Source organism: Eumetopias jubatus, unplaced genomic scaffold (assembly GCF_037043125.1).
Source record: "Eumetopias jubatus isolate StellerSeaLion01/CBP00866 unplaced genomic scaffold, mEumJub1_p1.0 scaffold_16, whole genome shotgun sequence".
Lineage (NCBI taxonomy): Eukaryota > Metazoa > Chordata > Mammalia > Carnivora > Otariidae > Eumetopias > Eumetopias jubatus.
The window spans coordinates 59,301,786-59,326,925 of record NW_028274822.1 but is presented as its reverse complement, the minus strand read 5'-3'; the positions used below and the strand labels follow the sequence as shown (position 1 = coordinate 59,326,925).

At 40.1% G+C, this 25,140-nt stretch overlaps 1 protein-coding gene across 9 annotated transcripts in view; it reads left to right on the top strand.

Annotated features, from left to right (window-relative positions):
- Window positions 1-332: 332 nt before the first annotated feature.
- The window catches only part of PPP4R1 (protein phosphatase 4 regulatory subunit 1), a 58,955-nt gene continuing 34,147 nt past the window's right edge, over window positions 333-25,140 (top strand). For 5 of the 9 annotated variants that reach the window (XM_028123963.2, XM_028123964.2, XM_028123959.2 and 2 more), the window contains exons 1-4: window positions 333-441; window positions 645-689; window positions 20,311-20,446; window positions 21,268-21,374. In XM_028123963.2, the coding sequence (XP_027979764.1) occupies window positions 435-441; window positions 645-689; window positions 20,311-20,446; window positions 21,268-21,374 (295 nt within the window). In that variant the 5' untranslated portion in view covers window positions 333-434. Of the gene's footprint in view, window positions 442-644; window positions 690-1,678; window positions 1,698-9,427; window positions 9,473-20,310; window positions 20,447-21,267; window positions 21,375-25,140 lie in introns of those variants that run through there. The other 4 variants (XM_028123962.2, XM_028123960.2, XM_028123957.2 and 1 more) reach the window with 4 other exon arrangements.

Below are 25,140 nucleotides of genomic sequence, written 5' to 3'. Positions count from 1 at the left end.
GCCGGCCGGGGCGCGGGAGGCCCCGCCCGGGCCCGGTTCCGGGCACACGCCGCAGGGTCCCAGGCCGGCGGCAGCTTGCGCGCTCCCGTCGCAGCGCTCGGCGTGAGGGCGCCTCCGGCCGAGGGTGTGAGCGCGCGCCGCCGGGCCGGGCCGGGAGCGAGGGAGGCGGGAGGAGAGAGAGCCGGCCGCCCGGGAGCCGTGCAGAGCGGCGGGGCGAGGCGGGGCGAGGCCCGGGGCCCGCGGTTCGCGGCGCCCGCCCGCCCCCCGGCGTCCGGGAGCCGCTCGGCCCGCCCCGCGCGCCCCCGCGCGCGCCCCCGCCGGCCCGGCCCTCCTCCTTGCCGCCCCTCCCGCGCGCGCTCCCCGGCTCCCCGGCTCGCGCCGCTCCATGTAGCCCCGGATCCCCGGGAGACCGAGGAGGAGGGGGCGACCACAAGATGGCGGGTACGTGGCCCCCTGTCCTCCGGGCGGCGGCGGCGGCGGCGTCTCCTCCTCCCCGCGCCCGCCCGCCGCCGCCGCCCCGACTCGCGGCCGGCGCGGGGTCTGGGCGCGGGGAGGCGCCGCGCGGCTGGGAGGGCGGGCGGCGGGGGCGGCGCGCCGGGTCCCGGGGGCGCTGACCGGGCCTTTCTTCTTTCCCCTCGGCGCAGACCTCTCGCTGCTCCAGGAGGACCTGCAGGAGGACGCGGACGGATGTGAGTGCGCCCGCCTCGCTGTCGCGGCTCCGGCGGCCCGCGGGGAGCGGCCGGGAAGGAAGGGCGGGCGGCGGCGGCCTGGGCCGGGCCGGCAGAGATGGGGCTCGGCGAGGCGTGGCCCTGGGCCGGTCGGGGCCGCGAGCTGGAGGGAGCATTGCGCTTCGGGGAGGGAACGGCTCGCCCGGGTCCACGGGCGACAAGAGATGCCCTGTCTGACGCCCGAGGCCGGGCTCTGCCGCGTCTCCCACTCTCGCATCACCCCCCCCCCCCACCCCGGGCGGCTGTGGGCTCGGGGGCTGCTCGGCGTCTGTTTCGGGAGGAGAAAGTGGCAGGGCCGAAATGTGAAATGGTCATTTGGGGTGTGCTTGTTCCCGGTGGGGGCCCTCCGCGGACCCCCACCCATGCCTCTACCCCCAGGAAGGAAGAGGCTGGGAGAAGGAAGGTGTGTTTTCTTAGAGTTGCTCGCTCGTATCACTGGGTGGCCAGCTGTAGGGGAGACTGGTCCCCGTTCCACCGCCTCGGTTCAGTTGCCTGGGCTCTGTATGGAGACTACATACCTGTAATTTCCCTTTAGCTTCGAGCAGTTTTTAGATTGCCTCGACACCCCCCCCCCGCCCCCGTGATTTGTGGATTACGGGAAGGTTAGAAGGTGTGGCCTTAGCAGGAGTTACTAGGTTTAGAGAGCTTATTTCTTTAATGCAAATGTTTGCGAATCACCCAGATCTCCCTAAGTATTACAATTTCAGCTTTTCTGTGAGAAAGGGCTGTTTTAAAAGAGTCGATCTTTTGTTTAAAAAAGGAAAAAAACAACCTTCACATTGTCTCCAGAATAGTGTCAGGAAGGAACTGATATTTACAAAGGAATTTGTTTATTTCGTGTGTGCTTTTCTAAGCATCAGAAGACAATTTGGAAATTGTTCTGCGTTGAAACGATAACCATGGTAGAATTTGTGGTGTATTTAGGGGAAGGCCTGCCTGATGCTGAGATTTACTGTGGCTAATACCTAGGTAAGTAATTCAGAGATGGTTGCAGTCTGAAATTGCTCCTTTAAATATTGTGTAGTTAATCCTTAGCATTGTTTAATGTGGTTTCCGTTGGCCGAATTAAGCTTAATTTTTAAATTCCTAGGTGTTTTAAGTGAAGTAAGGGGGAATTTACTATTCAGAAGGGTTCTCTAAAAAGAGTAATTGTTTTTAAAGCAAATGAACCATATGCAAAATTAACTTTTGCTAACTCTGGGTTGTTTTTTTAAGGAAAAAAACTCTCTTAAAGAGAGCAGTACTAATGTAGTGAAGGCCAGTTTTTACATTTCACCTAATGTTTTATGTTATGCCTGCTAGTAAGAAGTTTCAAATGGTTATTCAAGGCAGCCATTGCTTGCTTGCAAAGTTAGGATTGGAAAGGTGGCTCTGATTGTTATCTCAAACAGGGGCTTCTCATTCCTGTAATTAGGTTCAAGACTTTATAAATAGAAGACACGTCATTCAGCAGGTGTTTAGGAATGTGTGGAGCAAGAACGTCTGTCTATTCATTTATTTTCACTGAGGTGCCTTGCACTTAAAGGATGAGCTGTAGTGTCGGTTTCCTCATTGACCCTAAAGGAGTGCGGTCTAGAGGGGAAAGCACACCTGTGAAGAACTCAACAATGATTTATTCATGAGCCTCAAGACTTCTGTGTACTGAGGCTATAGCTCTGCAAAGGATGGTCACAATCTATGCCCTCTAGTGGCTTACCAGCAGTTTTAATATAAGTGTGGTAATGAAGATATCAGAGGCAATGTACCACGGTAGTTAATAGACAACACTCTGAAGTCAGATTGTTTTGTTCCAGTTTGGGTATCGTCACTCCTACAACTCACTTAAGCTCCGTATGCTTAAGTTTTGTCATTTGCAGATAGGTATAGTAAGTATTGCCTATTTAGAGTTGTTTAGAGCCTTATATAAATGAATGCATATAAAGCACTTAAAACAGTACTTGGTAAATACTATTATGTGGTGGTAGTTATGAGTGAAGAGGAAGGGAAGCTTGAAAGAGCAGAGAAGGAAATACTGATGTTGAACTTTACAGAGTTAATATAATTATAGATGCTGCTAATGCTTGCAATTAACTTATTAAAGGTTCTGTTAGTTCCCAGTGAGTTTTAGTTTAGGATAAAACATAGACATCTGAAGGCATAAATAGTTTATTTGCATATTCATAAGTTGGTTGAAGACTTTGTTAGAATAATTTTTTTTTTTCAGTTGCTAAGGTCTTTTCAAGTGATACCTTTACCCGGAATATTTAGGAACAAAGGATCTTTGAACGTGTGGCCAGTTGAAGGACCAATTGCTGTCTACTGTGAAGGGAGAAAGAATGAGGGTCAAATCTGGCTGTGGTGCCTAGGTCAAGGGTAAGGGAAATGGAGAGAAAATGAGAAAGCTTGTCACATCCTGGAGAAGCTGAAGAATGTAGAGAAGGTAGAGGACCAGAGATGTTAGAATAGAGCTTGGGCTACTGTTACAACTGGAACGTATCGTATGAGCCTGATTTTTTCTGTCTCAAGCAATCCTGGTATGGAGGCCTGCTTCGGAAGTAGTTGTGTGCCAGGTCCTGCTGCTTCAGGCAAGCTAGGTCTAAGTCAGCCCTTGTGATGTGAAGAAATCACTTTCTGGCCAAACTCTAGAATCTTGATTGTCTTTCCTAAATGCAGAAGCTAGACTCCAAAGAGAGTAAATACGGTAGCACAGGTGCTCTGCAGCTATGAAGACTAGGAGGGGAAGGGTGGGGTCCGGGTCTTGAAGTGGGGGCACATTGCCAGACCATGATAGGAGTCTCAGGTCTTTTGTGTTGATTTGTTTTAAGCCCCAAAGTCTCTGTACAGAGCCTGTAGAAAAGTGGGTAGAATGGGAAAAGCATTGGTCAAAGACTGATTTGGCTGATACCCTTGAGAAAAAGAAATGAAATCCTAGTATGTGAAAAATGGTGCATTGTATGTACAGAGCAGAAGGTCCTCAAGGTAAGTAAATGAAATGATTAGGTGCTGTTAAGTTTGTTTTAGGTTAAAAGTGGTATTTTCCATACTGTGTCATGAAACATCCTCTGAATTTCAAAGTGAAAGCAAGCCAGTGACACCCGTTTGAATAGGTATCTCAGCAGAGTGACTTCAGAGTTGGGAAAACCCTTTCTGTTTCTTGAATAATGGGAGGCAATGCAAAATTACAGGTAGGCTTTCATAGAGAGATTTTAAATTTCTATTATCAGTTTTCTGGCAGTTTTGATATACATTTCAGTTGCTAGATTTCTAAAATAGGTGAGATAGGGCCTATAGTAATCTTCCAGTAAGATTGGGTGGGTTAGCTTTCTTAAACAGATTCTTCTTCACAGCACTCCCGTGAGATGCAGGCTGTGGTGTTAGGATATTAATGAGTCAGCTGACACGCAAGAGACTAAATTATTTTGTCAGGAAATGGAAACTCCGTAACTACCAGCCAGAATTTTAAGCTAGGCCTTCTGATTCTAAATACTGTATTGGAAATACTGTCTTTTCTTAAATCGCTTAGTTTAAAACATTGAGCAGCCCAAGCCTGTTGTATAGGCAATTTGTTTGAACCCATGCTTAAAATACCCTGGAGGATTAATCCAGCATGCTGCATGTGGTTTGATTTAACCAAGAGGTCATTCGGATGAAGCTTGGGTGTAGTATAATTTAGTCTTTATGTTAACTTTTCTTTCAGCTGTAACTAGCATGATGTCGAAGAGCCTTTGGAGCTATATATGCCATACCACAGAATTGTTCGTATCTGAAGAAGTTTCGGAAATCTTTCACACTATATTGTTTTTCAGGTTTGAGGGCACTGTTGAATTAGAGTGAATTAAGGATGGATCCAGAACTAATTGGGTATAACTGTCTGAACTGTACTTCTTTCAAAGAGTCCCGGGCCCTCAGACTACTTTTGAAAACTAATTTTGATAAGATTCTAAAGTCCTTGCCATCTTAGGGAAGTAAGGAGTAAAAAGTTGGGGCTGTGTGTAGTAGTGGCTGGGGGATGAATTAAAAAACTGTAGGAAGGTGCCCTTGAAAGTCATGATATTTAGAAGTGTTGTTAAATGGGGATTTGGAAGAGTGAGTCTTGAGACTTGAAAGCATGTTTTGATTGCTACCAACAAGACTGGACAGGAAAAATTTTATTTAAAGATAATATCCTAGAAAAGCATGTTTAAAAATGGTTTTAGTGGTACCCACATGTGTATAGAATCCGTTAATGATGTGTTGGGTAACAATTCTCTACAGAATTTTTTTTTTTTTTTTTTTTTGAAAAGGGAAAACCCTTTCTGAATATGCGTGTCAGCTGCCTGGGCTTGTAGCTGCATGACTTGGGGGAAAAAAAAACAAACCATAGGTTTTTGTTTGCTCTTTCCACCTATGAAAGACAAATAGCCCTTGCTAGATAAAGTTCATTAGTCTGCCACATTTGTTGGATCACTGGTTTATCTGGTCTTTTTGCCTCAGTTCCTCCTCTCATCAAAACAATTTTATATTTTAAAATACTTCTCTGTCTTATATTTTGGAATTTGGGATTTTTCTCTCTTGATGGCAAAGAATTTCTGCCATCAGCTACATGATAGGGTGAGCAGTCCCTAGGCTAGAATTAAAGTGTTACTTTGCATTTAACTTGGATCTGAAAATAAACCCATTTTAATGTTCTGGGAGGAGGAGGTGGTGGTGCACCTATGGAATTTGGGCTAAGGAGGTTAAAGGGCCTGTATTCCCTTAAGTTCCAAAAAGGGCACTTTTGCACCTGTCATTCAGCTGGCAGATCACCTAAGGTCCCCTTTCTCCAGATCCATCCTTTGATCCTCCTAACTGTTCAGTCAGGTGTCGGCCTGCTTGATGTCAGGTTGGTGTTTGAGCATTTATCATGCTGTAATTCTGGAACACATCTCAGTGTAGTTCCTTTTTATTTATTTATTTACTTGAGCGAGAGTGTGTGTACACAAGTGGGCGGAGGGGGAGAGGGAGAAACAGACTCCCCACTGAACAGGGAGCCCCCACTGTGGTGCTCTGTCCCAGGATCCTGGGATCATGACCTGAGCCGAAGGCAGACTGTTAACCGACTGAGCCCCCCAGGAGCCCCAATCCCAGTATAGTTCTGTGCAGAGGAAAGAGCCCTTGGTTTTGTAAACATTAGGCCTGCATTCAGATTCTGGCCCTTGCTGTTTATTCATTTATTATCTTGAGCAAAGTACTTCGTTTTTCTCAGCTGTTCTCTGTCCTTAAAATGTTGATGGACTTTAGGGGATGATTCCAGTTTTTGGCTATTACAAATAAAGCCCTGGTGAGCATTCATGTACAAGTCTTTGTGTGGACACATATGTTCTTTCTCTTGGGTATGTACCTAGGAGTGGAATGGCTGTCTCCCTTTTTAAGGAACTGCCAAACTGTTTTCCAAAGGGGTTGTACCATTTTATACTCCCACTAGCAGTGTGGGAGAGTTTCAGGTGCTCCATACCTTGCCAGCATTTGGTGTGGGCAGTCTTCATTTTAGCCGTCCTATTAAGTATGTATGGTGGGTTGGGTTTTTTTTTTTTTTTTGTAGTTTGAATTTGCATTTCCTTAATGAATAATACTCATAGTTTGTTGTGCTCATCTGCCATCTATATATCTTTGATGAAGTGCCTGTTCAAATCTTTTGCCCATTCTTTCATTGGGTATTTGTTTTAAGTTTGGGGAGTTATTTATATATTCCAGACACAAGTTCTTTCTCAGGCTTGTGATTTGCAAATATTATTTTCTAGTCTGTGACTTGTCTTATTTTTGTTTTAACAGTGCCTTTTGAGAAGCAGAAGTTTTGAATTTTGAGGTTCAGTTTATTATTTTTTCATAAGGGCCCTTTATCAGGTTGAGAAGCTTCCCTGAGTTTACTGAGAGCTTTTTTGAAATTAGGAGTGGATGTTGGATTTTGTCACATTCTTTTTCTACATCTATGGTTTTCTTTTTTAGTTTTTTTAATATGATGAATTACTTTTTTTTTAAAAAGTGAGTGCCGTTAATTTTTTTTTAATAGGAAATTTCAAACCTACACAGTAGATGAGTCATCATATACCCACCACTTGGCTTCAACTTTCATTTATCCCCCCTAACATCTGGGCTTTATTGAGGAGTAGAGAGGAGGCAGCCAGCGTACTTTAAAGACATCCCAGGTGTCATTGTATTTTAACTATAAATATATCACAAGGCATATACTTGAAGTGTGATGCTCTAATCTATGAGCAGAAGGGTATCTAAGGTATGGTAAATAATGTAACTAAGGTATAGTAAATAATGAAAGTTTGATTAAATTCTTTTTTTTTTTTTAATATTTATTTGAGGGCGCCTGGGTGGCTCAGTCGTTAAGCGTCTGCCTTCGGCTCAGGTCATGATCCCAGGGTCCTGGGATCGAGTCCCACATCGGGCCCCCTGCTCGACGGGAAGCCTGCTTCTCCCTTTCCCACTCCCCCTGCTTGTGTTCCCTCTCTCGCTGTGTCTCTCTCTGTCAAATAAATAAATAAAATCTTTAAAAAAAAATAAAGATTTATTTATTTGAGAGAGAGCATGCGTTGGGGGCAGAGGGAGAGGGAAAGAGAGAATCCCAAGCAGCTCCACATCCATAACGGTGCTGGACATGGGGCTACATCTCAGGACTCTGAAATCATGACCTGAGCCAAAATCAAGAGTCAGACCCTCAACCAACTAAGCTGCCCAGATGCCCCTAAATGATTATTCTTAGACATTTGCCTTGTTGGTTCTACTGCAATAAAGCCCATTTGAATAATTACTAAATTCACTTTCATATTGATCACCAGATTAAGAAAAGCAACACCTTGTTTATTTCCATCATGCTAAGCACATTTCGGGCCAGGCTTTATGGTAGCAAAAGAATACTGGTGAACAAATGTTGAATTTTATATTTTAAATTGGTTTGCCATATCATCTAGAGGATCACACAGACTTTAAAATTGTGAGCTGTGCTGTACCTCTTGAGCCAGTGATCCCAAAATTACTGAAATCAAGAGCTAGAGGGCAGATGGTATCTTTGTCCTTCAAGCAGAAGAAAGTTTAGGCTCAAAGTCCCCCAGATAAAAGGGGCAAGGTGGTGGAGGCTAGAATACAATTCAGATCTTGTAGGTTTTGATGTTCTTTTCCTAGATACCATCTCACATAGCTCTTTGGGTGCAAAAGGGAGGTGGGTAAAATTTGGATTTTATTTTTTTGATTACCATTTATGGTCATACTGTGTGTTGAGCATTGTACTTTCCTTATAGTATTCCCCGTGAGATCTGTGGTAACCACAGTTACAAAAGTGGTATCCGATGAGGCTTATCTGATGGTTAAATAATTTGCTCAGTCACCTAACTTGAAAGTGTTAGGTTAATGAATCTGTGTGACACAATCTTTATTACCTTTTACTACTATATTCTTACTGCCTTCCAATTTGACTTCCCTTAATTTATCACTTACTTAGGTCATTAACCTCCTAAAGGTTCTGGAGGATATAAAGGTACTAACATGTTCTAAGTATTTGGTGGGTAAAATGATTTTTGTCTAAGTTGCTCCTGTCTGTCATAGAAATGTTAGGAGCAAAATACAGTTTTTCTTTGTGTTTTAAGGCACTCGTGTATGGGAGAGCCAGTCGTTGCCGTAAAAGTGGGTAAGACCATTAGTGGGATCTAATATAATCATCATCTCAAGTGGCCTTTCCAGAATCTGAATTTATATTTAAATTTACTATACTGCGTTAAATTTATAGTCAAAGTCAGACTTGATATAAGTCATTTTTTACATTTAAATCTATTAGTTTTTGGTGGAAATAATTTCAAAACTTCAAATAAATTCAAGACTCCATTTATTAGAGTATTAGAGGTTGGTGGTAATTTGGACCTGGATTAGCTCTAATTTTATATTTGGATTACCTCTGGAAAAAAGGATTACAAACCAAAGTAATTGGGTTAATAAGACTGTAAGGAAAATGTTCCCTCACTGAAGGGAACAAACAACACGGCTATAATGTAGAAGAGATCCCTGCCTGCAAGGGCTTTGTTGTGCTGCTTGCTCCTCTGGCCGGTACGGAGTGTGATCTTGGTAACTAATTTGACAGTAGATAAACACACTGATGCCGCTTTTATTTATATGTACACTTGAGGGAAATGTTTTTAGAATACTCACATAGAATGAACTTTAGGAAATTATTCTTGCTTACCTTCAATTAGGAATTAAACATGCTATACGACGGCTTTATATGTCTCAGTAAAGATCATTTCTAAGGATTTAGTAAGCTTTTAATATTTATATTTAAAGGAAGGCTATCTGATGAACATATTGTCACAAAGTACAAATTGAAACAGCATACCTGTTGCTTGAGGCTATAAGGACTAAGTCATATGGTCCTTCAAATTTGTTGTTTGTCTTTATTCATTTTTTTTCCCCAAACAATGACTTAATCGCATTTCTGTTACGTTCCCAGACCAGGGATTGGAAAGTTTCAGTGAAGGACCAGACTGTAAATATTTTAGGTTTTTTAGGCCACGTGGTCTCCGTTGCAGCTACTCAGGTCTGCCAGTGTAGGATGAAAGTTGCCACAGGCGGTACAGAAATGAATGAGCAGGGCTGTCTGCCAATAAACTATGGGGGCCAGTTTCACCTGCGGGCCATGGGGTTTGCTGCCCCTGCACTGTACTGTTAAGTCCAAGGTCTCTAACATGTTTACTCTTTACCAATAGCAGCGTACCCATCACACGGTAGACCTTCAGCACATGCTTGCTAAGGTGAGTCTTGATTGTTCTGGCCAAGCTAAATATGGCCATAAAACCATACTTGCAGTCAAATAATGAGGTAATTTATTTTCAAAGTAAATGTGAAAAATTGATTTGGATTAATTGAAAAATTTCAGACCCACACAGAAGTTGCACTGGTGTTACAGTTAATTCCCAAAACTCTTCACCTACCTTCAACTACTCTTAACAATTTGCCAGTTTGCTCTACTTTCTCTATACATTTATATACGCACACAATGTAATGTATACATTGTTCTTAATCTTCTTTGCATCTTTTGAGAATAAGTTTAGAAATCAGGCCCCTTAGCCTGGATGTACTAAGAGCAAGGCCATTCTCTCATAATGAGCAATCAGTTTCAGAAAATGTAACATTGATACAATTCAAATATGTAATAAGTAGTCCATTTTCAAATTTCACCAATTGTTTGATAATGTTTTTATGGCAACCATCCTGCCAATCCTGGCTCCAGTATTGCATTTAGTTGTAGTGTCTCTTTAAAAGCCTTTCTCTTTCATGATATTGATATTTTTGAAGAATCAGTTTGGTTTTATATGTGTCCTCATGATTTGATTCAGGTTGTGCCCGCCCCCCGCCCAACAGGATTACTACGTAAGCAATACTGTGATTTTCTCAGTGCTTCATCTCGAGAGGCACCTGATGTCAGTTGTCCATTATTGGTGGTGGTAATTTTAACCACTTGGTTAAGGCGATGTCTGCAAGATTTCTCCACCTAAAGATTGTTCTTTCCTTTTGTAATTAGTAAGGGGAATAGTTTGACACTGGGGAAGTACCTCATTCCCAAACAAACTTTGACCCATTAGTGTTAGAATGTGTCCATGAGTCTTACTTGGATCAATTTACATTTACCGGCTGGCAGTCTGCTTTACAGAAGAGCTTCCCCTTTCTCCCTATTCATTTGTTGGTTTATTTATGAAAATATCATCTTAAAGCCCCATATCTTAAGGTAAGTCTTATAAAAACGATTAAATCTCCAAGGTACATCTCGTTTTCATTTTCTAAAAAGAATGTAAAGAATTGGGAAACAAAATTTGGCAAGTTTTATTGTGGCCTAAGTAGTGTCAGGGGGAAAATTGGAGGCAAGAGAACACATTGTCTGCTTTTTTTTTTTTTTCTTCTGTTTTAGAGGCTATTATTAGAGACTGTATGGCGAATAGAAGGATGTTGTGTTGTGATCAAGCTTGGTGAAAGTCAGGTCCTACAAATTAACCATTCTCTTCCGTGTGGTAGTTCTCAGAGGCATTAATATGCTAATGAACTTGTCACTCTCTTAGCAGAGGATGAAGTACCCTGGTCCCCTCAAGTATGCCTATGGGCCACCTTTCACTAACAAATGTTAATGTGCATTATTCAGGAAAAGCATTAGGCTTTTTTTTTAGGTAATAAAAAAATTAAGAGGACAGTCTCTGCCTTCAGGGAATTTATCTATTTGGGGCCAGGGGCAGGCAGAAGAAAATGAAAGAAGAAAAAACAACTCAGACACTGCTAGTGCTGGCAGAATAAAAGCTAGGGCACCGAGATTGGGGGATTCAGAGGAGGAAGAGATCTTAATTAGAAGAGGAGGGGCGCCTGTGGCTCAGTCGGTTAAGCGACTGCCTTCGTCTCGGGTCATGATCCCGGAGTCCCGCATCAGGCTCCCTGCTCAGTGGGGAGTCTGCTTCTCCCTCTGACCCTCTCCCTGGTCATGTGCTTTCTGTTTCTCAAATAAATAAAATCTTAAAAAAAAAAAAAAAAGGAAAGAAGAGGAAACACTTCCTGGATGGTGTTTGTAAATAGGTAAATTTAAACTGAGTTGAGGGTAAAAGGGCAGAAATGGGGCAGATGTAATAACCACATAAGACAGGAGAGTTGTGGGAATTGTGATGGGAAATGGGCCTCTGTATATGGGCTGTGTGCAGGAGAGGGAAAGAGGGTGTGCCAGATCATGGAGTCCCTTGAATTACATCATGAGAAGGTTATCCCTTAATCCTGGCTGCTGGGACTTTTGAGGTAGGGAAGGGAGGGAGGACGGGCAGGGATTGTATTGAACAGAGTAGAACTTTAGGGAGATGGAAGTGGTGGTCATGTGTAAGCTGGGGTAGAATGAGGGGAAACGAAGTCCATGATTGAGGGCAGTGGTCTTCAGATTTAATCACTGTATACTTCCTAAAATAGTTTCAAAAACTCTATCTCATGCGTTTTTAAGTTTACAGTTATTTTTTGAAGCAGAACTTGTAACTGTTAGAGTTTTTTTTTAATGGAATCTACATAGCATAACACTTTGATACCAACTGTCATCCATTTTCAAGAATAAACTTTTAAATTGGTAATTTTACCCTGTTCTTTTTTTTCTTGATCTCTTTCCATTTCCTACACAATTTTACTGAGTAGGTATCTAAACGAAATGGATGGGACTTTTACTTTTTTTAAAATTTTTTTTTTTTTTTTTTTTAAAGAGCGAGTGAGCACGAGTGCAGGGAGGGACAGAGCGAGAGCAAGAGGGAGAAGCAGACTCCCCTGCTCAGTGGGGAGCCTGATCCAGGGCTCATCCCAGGACCCTGAGATCATGACCTGAGCTGAACTCAGACGCTTAACCAGCTGGGCCATCCAGGCACCCCTGGGTGGGGCTTTTTAAAAAGTGATGTATGTATTCATGGATGAATAATTTATTGCCAGAATGAGACAATATTTAGTATCCATTTCTACTTTTTATTTTAAGACCTATGTGCACTGAGAAATTTTGTTGACATAAATAAGTTGATGGAAAGGGTTTTGTTAGCAGCGCCACTAATTCCCTTGAACTTCTTCCAACTTACATGCTAAAATTTTTAAAAATGTGGTTAAATCATATGGTCTCACTGATATGAGGAATTCTTAGGAAACAAACAGGGTTGCTGGAGTGGTGGGGGGTGGGAGGGATGGGGTGGCTGGGTGATAGACATTGGGGAGGGTATGTGCTATGGTGAGTGCTGTGAATTGTGTAAGACTGTTGAATCACAGACCTGTACCTCTGCAACAAATAATACATTATATGTTAAAAAAAAAAAAGTAGGAAGGGAAAAAATGAAGGGGGGGACATCAGAGGCAGAGATGAACCATGAGAGACTATGGGCTCTGAGAAACGGGGGGTTCTAGAGGGGAGGGGGTGGGGGGATGGGTTAGCCTGGTGATGGGTATTAAAGAGGGCACGTACTGAATGGAGCACTGGGTGTTATATGCAAACAGTGAATCACTACATCAACTAATGTATGGTGTGATTAACATAATAAAATTAAGGAAAAAACGTAGTTAATCAGCTATTCAGCTTTTCAAATTTTTTGAAAGCAAAGGATTGAAAAATATCTGACTTGTAAATGTGTTTGTTACAGTCTTTAGAGAGTCGACCTCTTAACACTTCCAGTAGTATCTCAATGGGTCCGTTTGTTTGACAGTGGAGGTTTTTCCAACCTTGGGGCAGTGTGACATGGTGGCCTTGGAGCTGAGAGATACATCTTTAACTTGTCCCGTCGGAGGCCGGACATTGTAAAAGGGAACGCCTTAGGATCCAAACCCCTAGACACATTTTTGCAATAAGAGTACTCCTGGAAGTTGGGGTCTAGAATATCCTTTCAAGTCATCCATCTGATTCATTCCCAGGAAAATCTTTGTGTCCCTCATGGGGTTCAAGTGCCCCAGTTTGCTCTCAGCAAAAGACATCAGAACCTCTGAATTGGGGTGTTGGGAACTGAGAGGTGGGAATACAGAATACTTTATAAAAGTAGAATTTATAGTTCTTAGCAACTGATTAGATGATGGGGGCCAGAAACGTACATTAAAAAGGTAACTGAAGACTTCGTGTTTGAGAACTCAAGGTCACAGGGGAGAAAGTCCTGAGGAAGAGCTGGTTTTTATAAGATTGGTTTGGGCAGTTAAATTTTTAGAACAAATGTGACACTGAGGTGGAGATTCTATGATATACCTGCAAATGTGGATTTGGGGATCAGGGCAGAATTTTGGAGGTTATTTGCATTATACGTGATAGTTGAAGCCATGCATTTTCAAGGGGGAGGGGAGAGGGGTGTGTGTGTGTGTGTGTGTGTAAAATGTGAGGACAAAAGTAGAGGGAAACTACCTATATAAAACGATCAGAAAAAAATAGGAATAGTCCAGAAAGGTAGAAAAATACTCAGGATGGTGTACTTCCAGAGAACCCAAGAAAAGAGAATTTTAGAGGAGGGCGTTGGGATAGCAGAAGTCAGCCTTGTCAGGTGCTGTAGAGAAGTCAGACAATGGGGCTAAGAAGGGCTCTCTAATTTTGGCAAATTATTGCTGATCCTTAAGACGAGAGCCCCAAGAGTGAAGGAGAAATAGGGTAGACTGCTTATCTTGAGGTGAAGCCGCTAAAACCTCTTGGAGAAGTTGAATTAAAAAAGTCATTTTAGAGAATAGCAAGGTTAAGTTCTAGATTCAGTGTGTCAGGAAAAAACCCATGTACTCAGAATTGCCCTGATTACCTTATATCGTTCCTAAAGTATAGTCTACGTGGCCTTATTTTCCCTCCTCCATTGTAGTGTTAACTGTTTCTGTAGTAGAGTCCTGGATGAGGTGCTTGGTGTTTAAAGGCAGTGTTGTTGGAAAAATATATCTTTAGACAGCAGTAGTGAGATGTTACGTTTGGAGAAACACGTCAGGACAGCTGAAGCCCTTCTGTATCTTCTCATGCTCTCAAGCATATCTGTGGTCAGGAGTAGAATGGTGGCCAGGAGCACTACTCAGACTGCTCTCCCTTGCTTTTGTTCTCCTGGCTACTGGCGCTGTTCCCCCTGCCTTGGTGTCAGAGAGTTCATCACATACATTTGTGACAGTAAGGCAGGAACGGGAGATGATTTTTTTGAGGGTAGTTCTGGGAACTTAGGCATTTGGAACATTTTCTGAGAGAAGTTGAGATTTAAGAATAGTAGATTCAGAATTCTTATTGAAAGAGCATGAAATTAGCATGAATTTGTAGTATGTCTGAGCATTGTTAACAAGGAATAGAAAAGAGGCTTACTTATGGTATTGATGTGGGTAGAACCAGGATTGTCTCCACTGAATTAGAATTCTTCTTGCTTCTCTGTACTCCTTTCCTCCTCCCCTGCTCCAGCGACTAAGGGTATCAGATAATCGGGAGAGGAGTAATGTGCTGGGATGCCTGGGTGGCTCAGTCGGTTGGGCGTCTGCCTTCGGCTCGGGTCGTGATCCCATGGTCCTGGGATATGAGTCCCACATCAGGCTCCTTGCTCGGCGGGGAGCCTGCTTCTCCCTCTGCCTGCCTCTCTCCCTGCTTGCGCGCTCTCTCTCTCGACAAATAAAATCTTAAAAAAAAAAAAAAAAAAGTAATGTGCTACCTGGGGTTCTCTTAGAATGCTGTGTAAAGGCAAAAGGTCTTTTGGCTTGGAAAAGACATTATGATCTTTGCTTCTTGCTGAACTCTAAAAACATGATTTTAATTAATAATCGAGAATTTTAATAAAGTCTTAGTGTAGCACAGTTGAATAAGCATATATGTTGCCTGGAATTGTCTGTTGCCCAAAAGAGGTAACTACTATTGAATTTAAGTTGTTGCTTAGCATTCCTATGCCATTCCTAATTACAGGGTGGCAGTGTGACTTCTCTAGCCAGGTAAGAGGATACTGCAAAATGTAATGATGTTACTTTTTAAAAATTAGAAGGCTAGGTTGATTTTGGTTGGCCCCTCCTCTTTCTGACTCGCTTCTGTAGGAACCCTGTGTCCCACCTGCGCTGCAGTCCTTGGGCAGTTCGCCAGACCTGCCGTGGTTTGTCTCTCCTCCCTCACCATCCTTGGGTCTCTCTGCCGGGAAGGCCCTTGTCCCGCCCTCTGTGCTGCTTGGCAACTCCGGTGTATTTTCCAAGAACTGCCTGACTTTTTGAAGTCTTCTTGTACTCACCAGCGCAGATTTAGACACGTAATAACTAACAACATATAATAGTTAACAGTATATTTTGTATGTATGTATTCTTACACCATGTATCTTTTCTTCCTATATATGTCTATATGTGTGTACATGTATCTGCACATACGTACTTACATGCGTACACTTTTGTCTAGTGTTTATATCTGTGTTCCTTGTTGAGTACTTGGCACTCCCAGTATATGTGCTGCCCTACTTACTGGTTGAAATGGATGAAAACATATAAAAACACATGGAAACCACATTGAGATTATCTGTATCTAGAAACAGACCTGAATGCAGAGGGGAGGGAACATTTACTTATTTGCCTGACACTATGTTAGAGACTTTATAGACATTATCTTAGAATGTGTGTCTTAAAAGCCTTTCCCTTTGTTGAAGTCTTGCGGTATTTTATAGATGAGGAAGCCGACTCAAATTAATTAGGTATTTGTGTAAGTTCACATAGTTCATGAGTAGCAAAACATGAGATTTGAACCTAGATCTGTCTTATTTTAGAAGAGTGTCTGCCCTTTTCACACCACTTTTTGCTGTCACTGTGTAGGGGTTAAATTAATCTTCTTCAAACTTCCACTTTTAAACTTTAGTATTTTCCTTAAATTTAAAACAGCTAAAAATTGGGTCATTGCTTTCTGCTCCTTTGGATTTCTGTTGGTGCTGGTGCAAGGAGCTGAGAATAGGCAGAGGATACATCCTGAACTGTAAAGATATTTTCTCTTTTCCCCTGTAAGATCTCTTAGCTTTATACAAAGGGAAGTTTTCTGTTTTAGAAGTTAACAGAGAGAAATGTCATTTTTCTATGGTTACTTCATCATTTTTTTTCTTGATCTCTTTATTTGTATTGTAACACGTTTGGTTCTTATAATTTGGAACTAGAAGGATCTGTTGAGTCTAATTTATGTTTTGGGCCTTTGCCATATGATGCCTTAAATATAAGGCTTCAGTTTGTACTCTAGGTTTCTATTCCTCTTAGGAATTCTCTTCTATTAGGATTCTATTCTATTAGAATTCACTAAAACCCACAAGTTTTCATTAAAAGATTAAAGAGTACACTTATGATGATGAGCACTGAGTAACGTATAGAATTGTTGAATCACTATATTGTACACCTGAAACTGATATAACACTGTATGTTAACTATACTGGAATTAAAGTAAAAAACTTAAGTAAAAAACTTTTTAAAAAGATGTCATATAGCTTTTTCATGGAAGCTTTTTTATAATTACGAGGTTTTGAAAAATGAAGATTGCCTACCTAAGTATTTGTTGGAATTCTGTCTCTTATGTAGAGCTTGCAAGTCCTCTCCCTTCTTCCGCTGCGTCCTGGTTGCCCTTCAGCTAGGACAGTGAATTTACTGGGGAAGAGGAAGTGTGGGAATTTGGGGAGGTCAGATAATTTGAAAAAGCATTTTAGAGTGATCATTGTTTTTATATGCTTTTTGGTCAATTTGAAATTTCAAATAACATGAAAAGATGACCTGATTTTTTTTTTACTTCATCAGTGGAGGAGCCTAGGTATTTAAGGCTTTGAAGCCCTAAAAGGCTATTGCTGCCATAGTGTCCAAGAATCCATAAACTTTAGTTCTCCAGAAAGAAAGCGCTCTGGTGGGGTATGGAGGCATGAGATGTCTCCCTTCATCTGCAGTAATAGTCCTTGTCTTTGTCTATTTTGTCTAATCATAATATCACCACTTTGGCTTTCTTAGGCTTACTGTTTCATGTTTTATCTTTTCTAAAAAAAATTCTTTTTTTCTTCAACCTATTGATTGAAATTTTGGCTTTAAAACTCTCTCTCTGGTGGATAGGCTGTAGTTGGGTGTTACTTTTTTGTTAGTTGGGGATCTCTGCTTTTAAATGTTTAGTCCGCTTATATGTAATGTAATTATTGATCTGGTTGGATTTAGGTCTGTTTTTTTTTCTGTCTCTTTTTTTTTCCCTCTGTTGCTTTTTTCCTGACTTTCTTTTGGGTTAATGATATTTTTTAGTATTCATTTTAATTCCCCCATTGGCTTCCTAGCTCTTCTTTCTTACTTGTTTTAGAGAATACTCATAAGGATTATGATTTCTATCTTTAATTTCTCAATCTATTTAGTGTTCTACTTTGCATAAACTATAACAGCACAGCTACATTTACTACCTCTATGTTGTCTGTTTTATCAGAGGATGTTATTTACTGTACCGTCACTCAGTATACGCAGTAGGATTTTTTCATTAGTGGTAATAGTCTTTTTTGTTGATTATTTTCTTATTTCTCTTTTTTGTAACCTGTGCCAGACATTTGCAGGATGACTGGGTAAGACCTAAGTGTGCAGTCTGTAACTATGGTAACCAAATTCTTGTGGCCTCCATAAAGATGAGATCCAGAGCCGCCTTAGTCCAATCAAGAATTGATATAAAGAAATCTTGAATTCCAGAAAGGAGGGTTCAGGCCAGAGTGATTCCACAGATACTGGCAGGAGGCAACAGTTATGGGAAATAGAAGTGAAGCTTTGTCACCAGTGCCTGTGGCAGAATAGAACACTGTCTTTTGTAGAGAAGTAATTGTCAACCGTGATGGATAGAGTGGTGTCCGAAGTTGAAGCACAATACGATTTTGCTGCCCTCTTAACAGTATGTTTCTTAAATATGGTTGTTCAACAATCTGCATTTGAATTAGTAGGGGTATTTATTAAAAATGAGTGCTCCCGGGGCTCACTCCAAACCTACATAAGCAGTATTTGAATATGCGACTTGGCAGTCTGCATTTAGAGGAAGTGCTCCAAGCTTGCCTTGTACACGGCAATGTTGAACGGTCGCCGTTCTAGGAGTCCTGGCTTCCTAAGGACCAGAATCATGTTTTTAATGGTTATCTTTAAGATTAACAAGTATGAGACTGATGAAACAGTTTGGTCATAGTCATAGAATTCTAGAGCCTGCATAAAGGTGCCTTCGAGGTCATGCTAGCTCAACAGTCCTGTGCTAGAAAGAGAAAACAGAGGCCAAATGAGAGCATCTGAGAGCTTTTTACAACTTTCTGATTCAAAGTAAATACTTTGCTGTGAATCGTAGATCAGCATAAACTGTATAAAATTTGCACTATATAAATAATTATTTTAATGTTAGGTGTTATTTTTAATCCAGTTTGAAAATCTCTGCCTTTTAATTGGGGTATTGAGACTGTTTGTGTTCAGCATGGTTATTGATATTGTTGGGTTTAAATCTCACATCTTGCTATTTCTCTTCTGCTTGTCCTATCTCTCCTTTTTTTTTAAATTTTTTTAAAAGATTTTATTTATTTGAGAGAGAGAGGGAAACAGCATGAGAGGGGAGAGGGTCAGAGAGAGAAGCCGGCTTCCCGCTGAGCTGGGAGCCTGATGTGGGACTCGATCCCAGGACCCTGGGATCATGACCTGAGCCGAAGGCAGTCGCCCAACCATGTGAGCCACCCAGGTGCCCCATGTTCTGTGTCTCCTTTTATCCTCCTTTTCTGCCTTTTGGATTGAGTATTTTTTTTTTTTTATCATTCCATTTTATGGCCTTTATTGGCATACTAGCCATATATCTTTGGTGGGTTTTTTTTTTGATGTTTAATGGCTACTGTAGAGTTTATAATTAGTATACATCTTTAAACAGTCTGCCTTCAAATAATATGCATCTCTTCACATATGGTGTGAGAACTTTAGGACAGTGTACTTTGCCCTTTTCCTACCTTTGTGCTATTATAGTCATATATTTTAACTAATATGTAAGTTAGAAACCCAAAGTACATTTTTTAAAAGATTTATTTATTTATTTATTGAGAGGGAGAATGGTAGAAAGAGAGCATGAGAGGGGGGAAGGTCAGAGGGAGAAGCAGACTCCCTGCTGAGCAGGGAGCTTGATTAAAGTACATTTTTTTAAAGTTTTTTTTTAAATTCCAGTGAGCATGCAGTGTAGTTTCAGATGTACAATACAGTGATTCAGCACTTGCATACAACACCTGGTGCTCATCACAAGTGCCCCCTGAATCCCCATCACCTGTTCACCCATCCCCCCACCCACCTCTCTTCTGGTGACCATCAGTTTGTTCATTCTAGTTAAGAGTCCCCACAGTACATTTTTTATCTTTCTTTTTTTTTTTTGCAGTCCATATTTTTACCTTAATTATCTTTCAAAGAGACTTTTAAATGAGAAAAATCTTTGTATTTACCCACATATTTACCATTTCTACTGCTCTTCATTCCTTTGTATAGATCTAGATTTCCAATTGGTAAAATTTTCTTTTTGCTTGAAGGACTTTAATATTTCTTGTAGTGCAGGTTTGCTGGTGATGATGTCTGTCAGCTTTTGTGTGTCTGAAATCTTTGTATTTGAAAGATACGAATTTCAGAGATACTTTAAAGATGTTTGTTTACTGGGTGTAGAGTTGTAGGTTGACATTGTTTTTTGTTTTTTTGTGGTTTTTTTTTTCCTTTTAGTACTTTAAGGAATGCTCTACTGTCTCTTGGCTTATATTGTTTCTGATGAGAAGTCTCCTATAATTCTTACATTTGTTCTTTTGCTTATAATGTGAGTTATTCTTACTGCATTTCAGAATTTACTTTACCAGTGTTTGACATTTTATTTATTTACACATTGTTAGTGTTCTGATTGAACATGTTAAGTTCTCAGTAATCACCCCATGCTGAGTTTCTGGAGCCTCTGACCGCTGTGTTTCTAGAGACAACTAGACATACCTGTAGAAAAAGGAGAGGGAGCATCCTTGAGTCATTCATGGCTTCTGAGTTGATGTAAGAGTCTCTCGTGATCCTTTATACCCCTCCAGAAACATTAAAGGCAGTCTTACTTATGCTGCTTCAGACAGGCAAGGGGTACTTTTTAGTTTCAAAGTGTTATAAGGAGTATTTCTGATGTCTCTGATAGTTGGTGTGGATGACTACAGCTCAGAGTCTGATGTGATTATTATACCTTCAGCCCTGGACTTTGTCTCACAAGATGAAATGTTGACGCCACTGGGGAGATTGGACAAGTATGCTGCAAGTGAGAACGTATTTAACAGGTATGTGCATATGTTTTTCCTTGTGGAAGTGGAATGATTAATTATTAACATTCATTTTCATAGGGAAAATCCAGTTTTCCAGTTTAAAGTAGTATTAACATGTGTAGTCTCAGTCAACATGTTTTGTTAATAATCACAGCCAAGGCCTCTTTTGTAATTGTTTACTCCTTGATCCTAGTAAGCATGTGGCACTCTTTCTTTCCTTTTTGGCAAAAAACAAAAACAAAACACCGTTACTTTTTTGCTCTTAGGCATAATTTTGATACTTGTGTAAAGTGATTACTGAGGGGTATATTATTCTTTCAACAAATGATGTTATATACCTACTGTGTGCCAGGTGATATTTAAGGGGACTGGGACACTCTTCCTAATGCATTATTTCTCCAGCTGTGGTCCTCAGAATACCTCTATCAGTTTTCTGGGAAAACTGAGTCTTAAATTTTTTGAGTATAGATGTATAAAACTCACTTAGTAAAAATGAATGTGTGTGTTTGTATATACTGAAGATATATAATGAAGAATGTGTGTATTTTCTTATTATTTGATAGTTGAAGGTAACTGTTGGAAATTTTATAGAATTTTCAGTGACCTTAAAAATTTGTCAGTTCAGTTAAAGATGAAAAGTATTTTGGTAAATATTCATTCTCATCCTGTTACAATAAAATCCATACTGGCATTTGTCACTTAGGAAATTAGTGACTTAATGTATGTTATAAAATGTATTAAGAAATTCTTTAAAACCATGTAGATTCTACGTTTTGGAATTCTACGTATTACTTACTAACACCACTAAACACTATATCATTTTCTTTTTCTGTTAGACAAATGGTGGCCCGGAGTTTGCTGGACACGTTGAGGGAAGTCTGTGATGATGAAAGAGATTGCATTGCTGTTTTGGAAAGAATTAGCAGATTAGCTGACGATTCAGGTATATGCTTATGCAGAGAAAGGTTTCTTTTACCAAATTTGAGGTTTTAAAAACTAATGAAAAACTTAGTGTGATATGAGACTTCTCTAAAAGATTTCCTAATTACCAAATACATCAGTAAGAAGAAAAACCTTTCTAAGAGCCACATTTTGTAGTTGGTCTGTTTAGTTTAATTTTGGAAATTTCTCATCAGAAAAATCTAAAAATTGTTTTTGCATCATGTATGTTACTATTTTAGGATTACTAAAAACTTAAAAATAATTTTGAATAAATTTTATGAGACCGACGCGCTGCCCACTGCGCTAAGAAGGCACCTTTGAATAAATTTTAAAAGCGAGGGAGTGGGCTGTTTTTTTTTTTTAAGCAAATATAGAATGCTTCCTTTTCCTATGCTTTCTCACTTGTGAAAAATGTGAATCAGTCATGATAAAACTAGAGCGTTTTGTCTCCAAAGCGAAGATAGGAGGGTCTGCTTACGAAAGAGATAAACCTGACTTCAGGCTTGGAATATGGTTCTATTAAGTTTTTTAAAAATATTTTTTTCTTGAGGCAAAATATGCATAACATACAACTTACCTACCTAATCTTAAGTCATATGCATATCTTTATTTTTTATTTTAGAAACAATTCAAAAATATATTTTTTTCTTAAACCCATTGTCTCTATTAAAATGTGTTTTTTTCACTTTTATTTATTTATTTATTTTTTAGATTTTATTTATTTGACAGAGACAGCGAGAGGGGGAACACAAGCAGGGGGAGTGGGAGAGGGAGAAGCAGGCTTCCCACCGAGCAAAAAGCCCAGTGCGGGGCTCGATCCCAGGACCCTGGGATCATGACCTGAGCCGAAGGCAGATGCTTAACGACTGAGCCATCCAGGCGCCCCTGTTTTTCACTTTTTAACAAACTCTTTTGTATGTAAGCAGTCTCATTTTTTAATTTTTAGATGGGCTCATCTTTTGGTGAGCAATTTGTTTTATGGGAATATGTTCTATTTATATAAGCCTTAAGTGTTTTTTATTTTCCTATAGGGTAGAAAAAAATTGGTAAGCTTACAAATAATCTGTCTAATGATGATGTCTAATGATGATGTATGTACTTGCTTATGTGTATATGCTTGTTCCAGAGTGGTTTTAGGAGAAGCTCATCAATTATAATTTTCACTTATTTATTTTTTGCATTATGGTTATTTATTCCTTTCTTAGTAGAATAGATACTCTTTAGGGAGGAATTTGTGTTTATTTTCTTTTACCTGTTTGCCACCTATAGTGCTTGTTTTTATAAATATATGTAGGTATATGTAGTTGACCCTTGAACATGGGTTTGAACTGTGCAGATCTATTGATACAGATTTTTTTTGATGAATACAGTACTATAAATGCATTTTCCTTATGATTTTTTCTTTTCGCCAGCTTACTTTATTGTAAGAATACAGTGTACTGTATTCTAAGATATCCATCTAAGATAAAAATATGTGTTAATCAACTGTTTGTTATTGGTAAGGCTTCCAGTCAACAGTAGGCTAATAGTAGTTAGGTTTTGGGGGTGTCAAAAGTTATATGTGGATTTTCTACTGCCCAGGGAGGGATCAGTGCCCCAGCCCCCTTAGTTCAAGGGTCAGCTGTAGATTTTTAAAAAAATATATTCTCAGGTTGTTGAGTTCATGATAAATATCTCTATTGACATTTACATTTTTTGTTCATTTGGTAAAAGTAACACAGTACACAGTCCTATGCCAGATTCTAGAATAAATGCTAGAACAGTTACTAAGGTGAATAAGAATTCCTGTCATCAAATTAACAATTTAATCAATGCAGCTAACTTATAAACAATACATTATAATGGGGAGCATTGGTGCTGATTTCAGGAAGTTAGTGACATTGAGTTGAATTTAATAGAATGATGAGGTACAGAGAAGGAAAGGAGCATACTCAGGAGAAGAAAAGACTGGTTTAGAGGTTTAAGGAGTTCAAGATAGCGCCACATTTGGTCAACAGGTAGTTTGCTGAGTCTACAGTTTAAAAAAATGAGGCTGTTCAATAAGGCAGTCGAGGTGTAGATTGTAGGGGTTTATACTGTGCCATGCTAGAGTACGTTTTTGTGATAGAGAACAGTAATGTACCAGTACGCACAGACTTGGTGACATTGATGGGCAACAGGAACACTTACTTGTTGGGGAACTCTGTTCCTTGAATATTGAATAAAACACTACAAAAAGTACATGGACTATAAATTTTCAGCTCCATGAAGTAAAGCGAAATGAAGACCAATGTAATTAGTACTCAGATCAGGAGATAGAACTAGCATCCCGGAATCCATTTCGGGGCACCTCCTCATTTCTGTCCTCTTCTTCCCCAGGGTAATCCATGTTTTGACTGCTAAATGTTTAGATTAGTTTGCTCCTCTGAACTTTATATGGAATCATACTGAATATGTTCTTCTGTGTCTAGCTTCTTTATACTTCTGAAGCTTATCAGGTTGTTGGTGTGTAACTCCATTTATAGCTATTTTTTTTAATTGAACCAGAAAAGATTTGGATGAAAGATGTACTGATAAGGGAAAAAAAACTAAATTAGTAGTAAATCTAAACAAGCATTTGCTATATAAAATCCTAAAAATATGAATAACAACTTTAGGGGAATAAAGAAATCAAGGTAAATGTTGATAAGGAATAGGCAGATGAGAGATTTTAAGGTTCTGAGCTCTTTGCTTAGGACACTAGAATATACGCATTAATTTTGCAGCTGTATATTTTTCAGTAGTCATGATCCGCCCAGCCCACCAAGTTAGAGACATTAGGCTCAACCCCTTTCTTCCTTCATTCCCTTCAGCCATCATAGTAGCTCTGAAATCCCTCCCCAGCACTTCAGTTCCTCCCAGACGACTCACAGTTCGTTCATTTCTTGACTCTGTTTTGTTCCATTGGTTTTTTTTTTTTTTTTTTGCCTAAGCATGGCTTTGAAGAAAGAGAAGTTACTGATTTCATTTTTTTTTTTTTAAGATTTTATTTATTTGAGAGAGAGAGAATGAGCGGTGGGGAGGGGTGGAGGGAGAGGGAGAAGCAGACTCCCAGCTGGGCAAGAAGCCTGACATGGGGCTCGATCCCTAAGATCATGACCTGAGCCCAAAGGCAGATGCCCAACTGACTGAGCCACCCAGGCACCCCTGCTGATTTCATTCTTAACCAGAACTGAACTTGTATCCTTCTTTTGCTTCAAAAATATATATAAGTATTAGGTCAGTGTTAGCAAATTCAGGGTCAATGAGGAAAAGGAGAGGCTATGTCTTTTTTTTTTTAAACTAAGTATTTTTCAAAACAGAAGCACTATTTTGTTCAGTTACTGTCTAACTTCACATGGCAGAGCCATGTAATAGAAATTCCAAATATTGGTTTGTTGGTAAGATTCTTAGCTTTTTAAGATGCTAGTACATTTTCTGCTGATAGTTTCATTAATTTCTGTTTGTTGAAATTTAAAGTTCCTCCGGACCCGTGCATGCATGTTTACCTTAAAGTAACTGTAATGATACAATCATTAATACTGAAGTTCCAGTTAGGTCTGATGGAATGAATTGTACTGATAATCCATCATGTCTGTATGTGTCTTAGTCACTTGCATTTCTTCTGAGAATTGCTTGTCCATATCCTTGTCTGTCTTGTGTTCATTTGAACAATGGGTTCTTTGTATATTTAGTTATCAATACTTTGTTATATGTATATTTTCTCCCAGGCTGGTTTGCCTTTTAACTGAGTGTGGTACCTGTTGTCT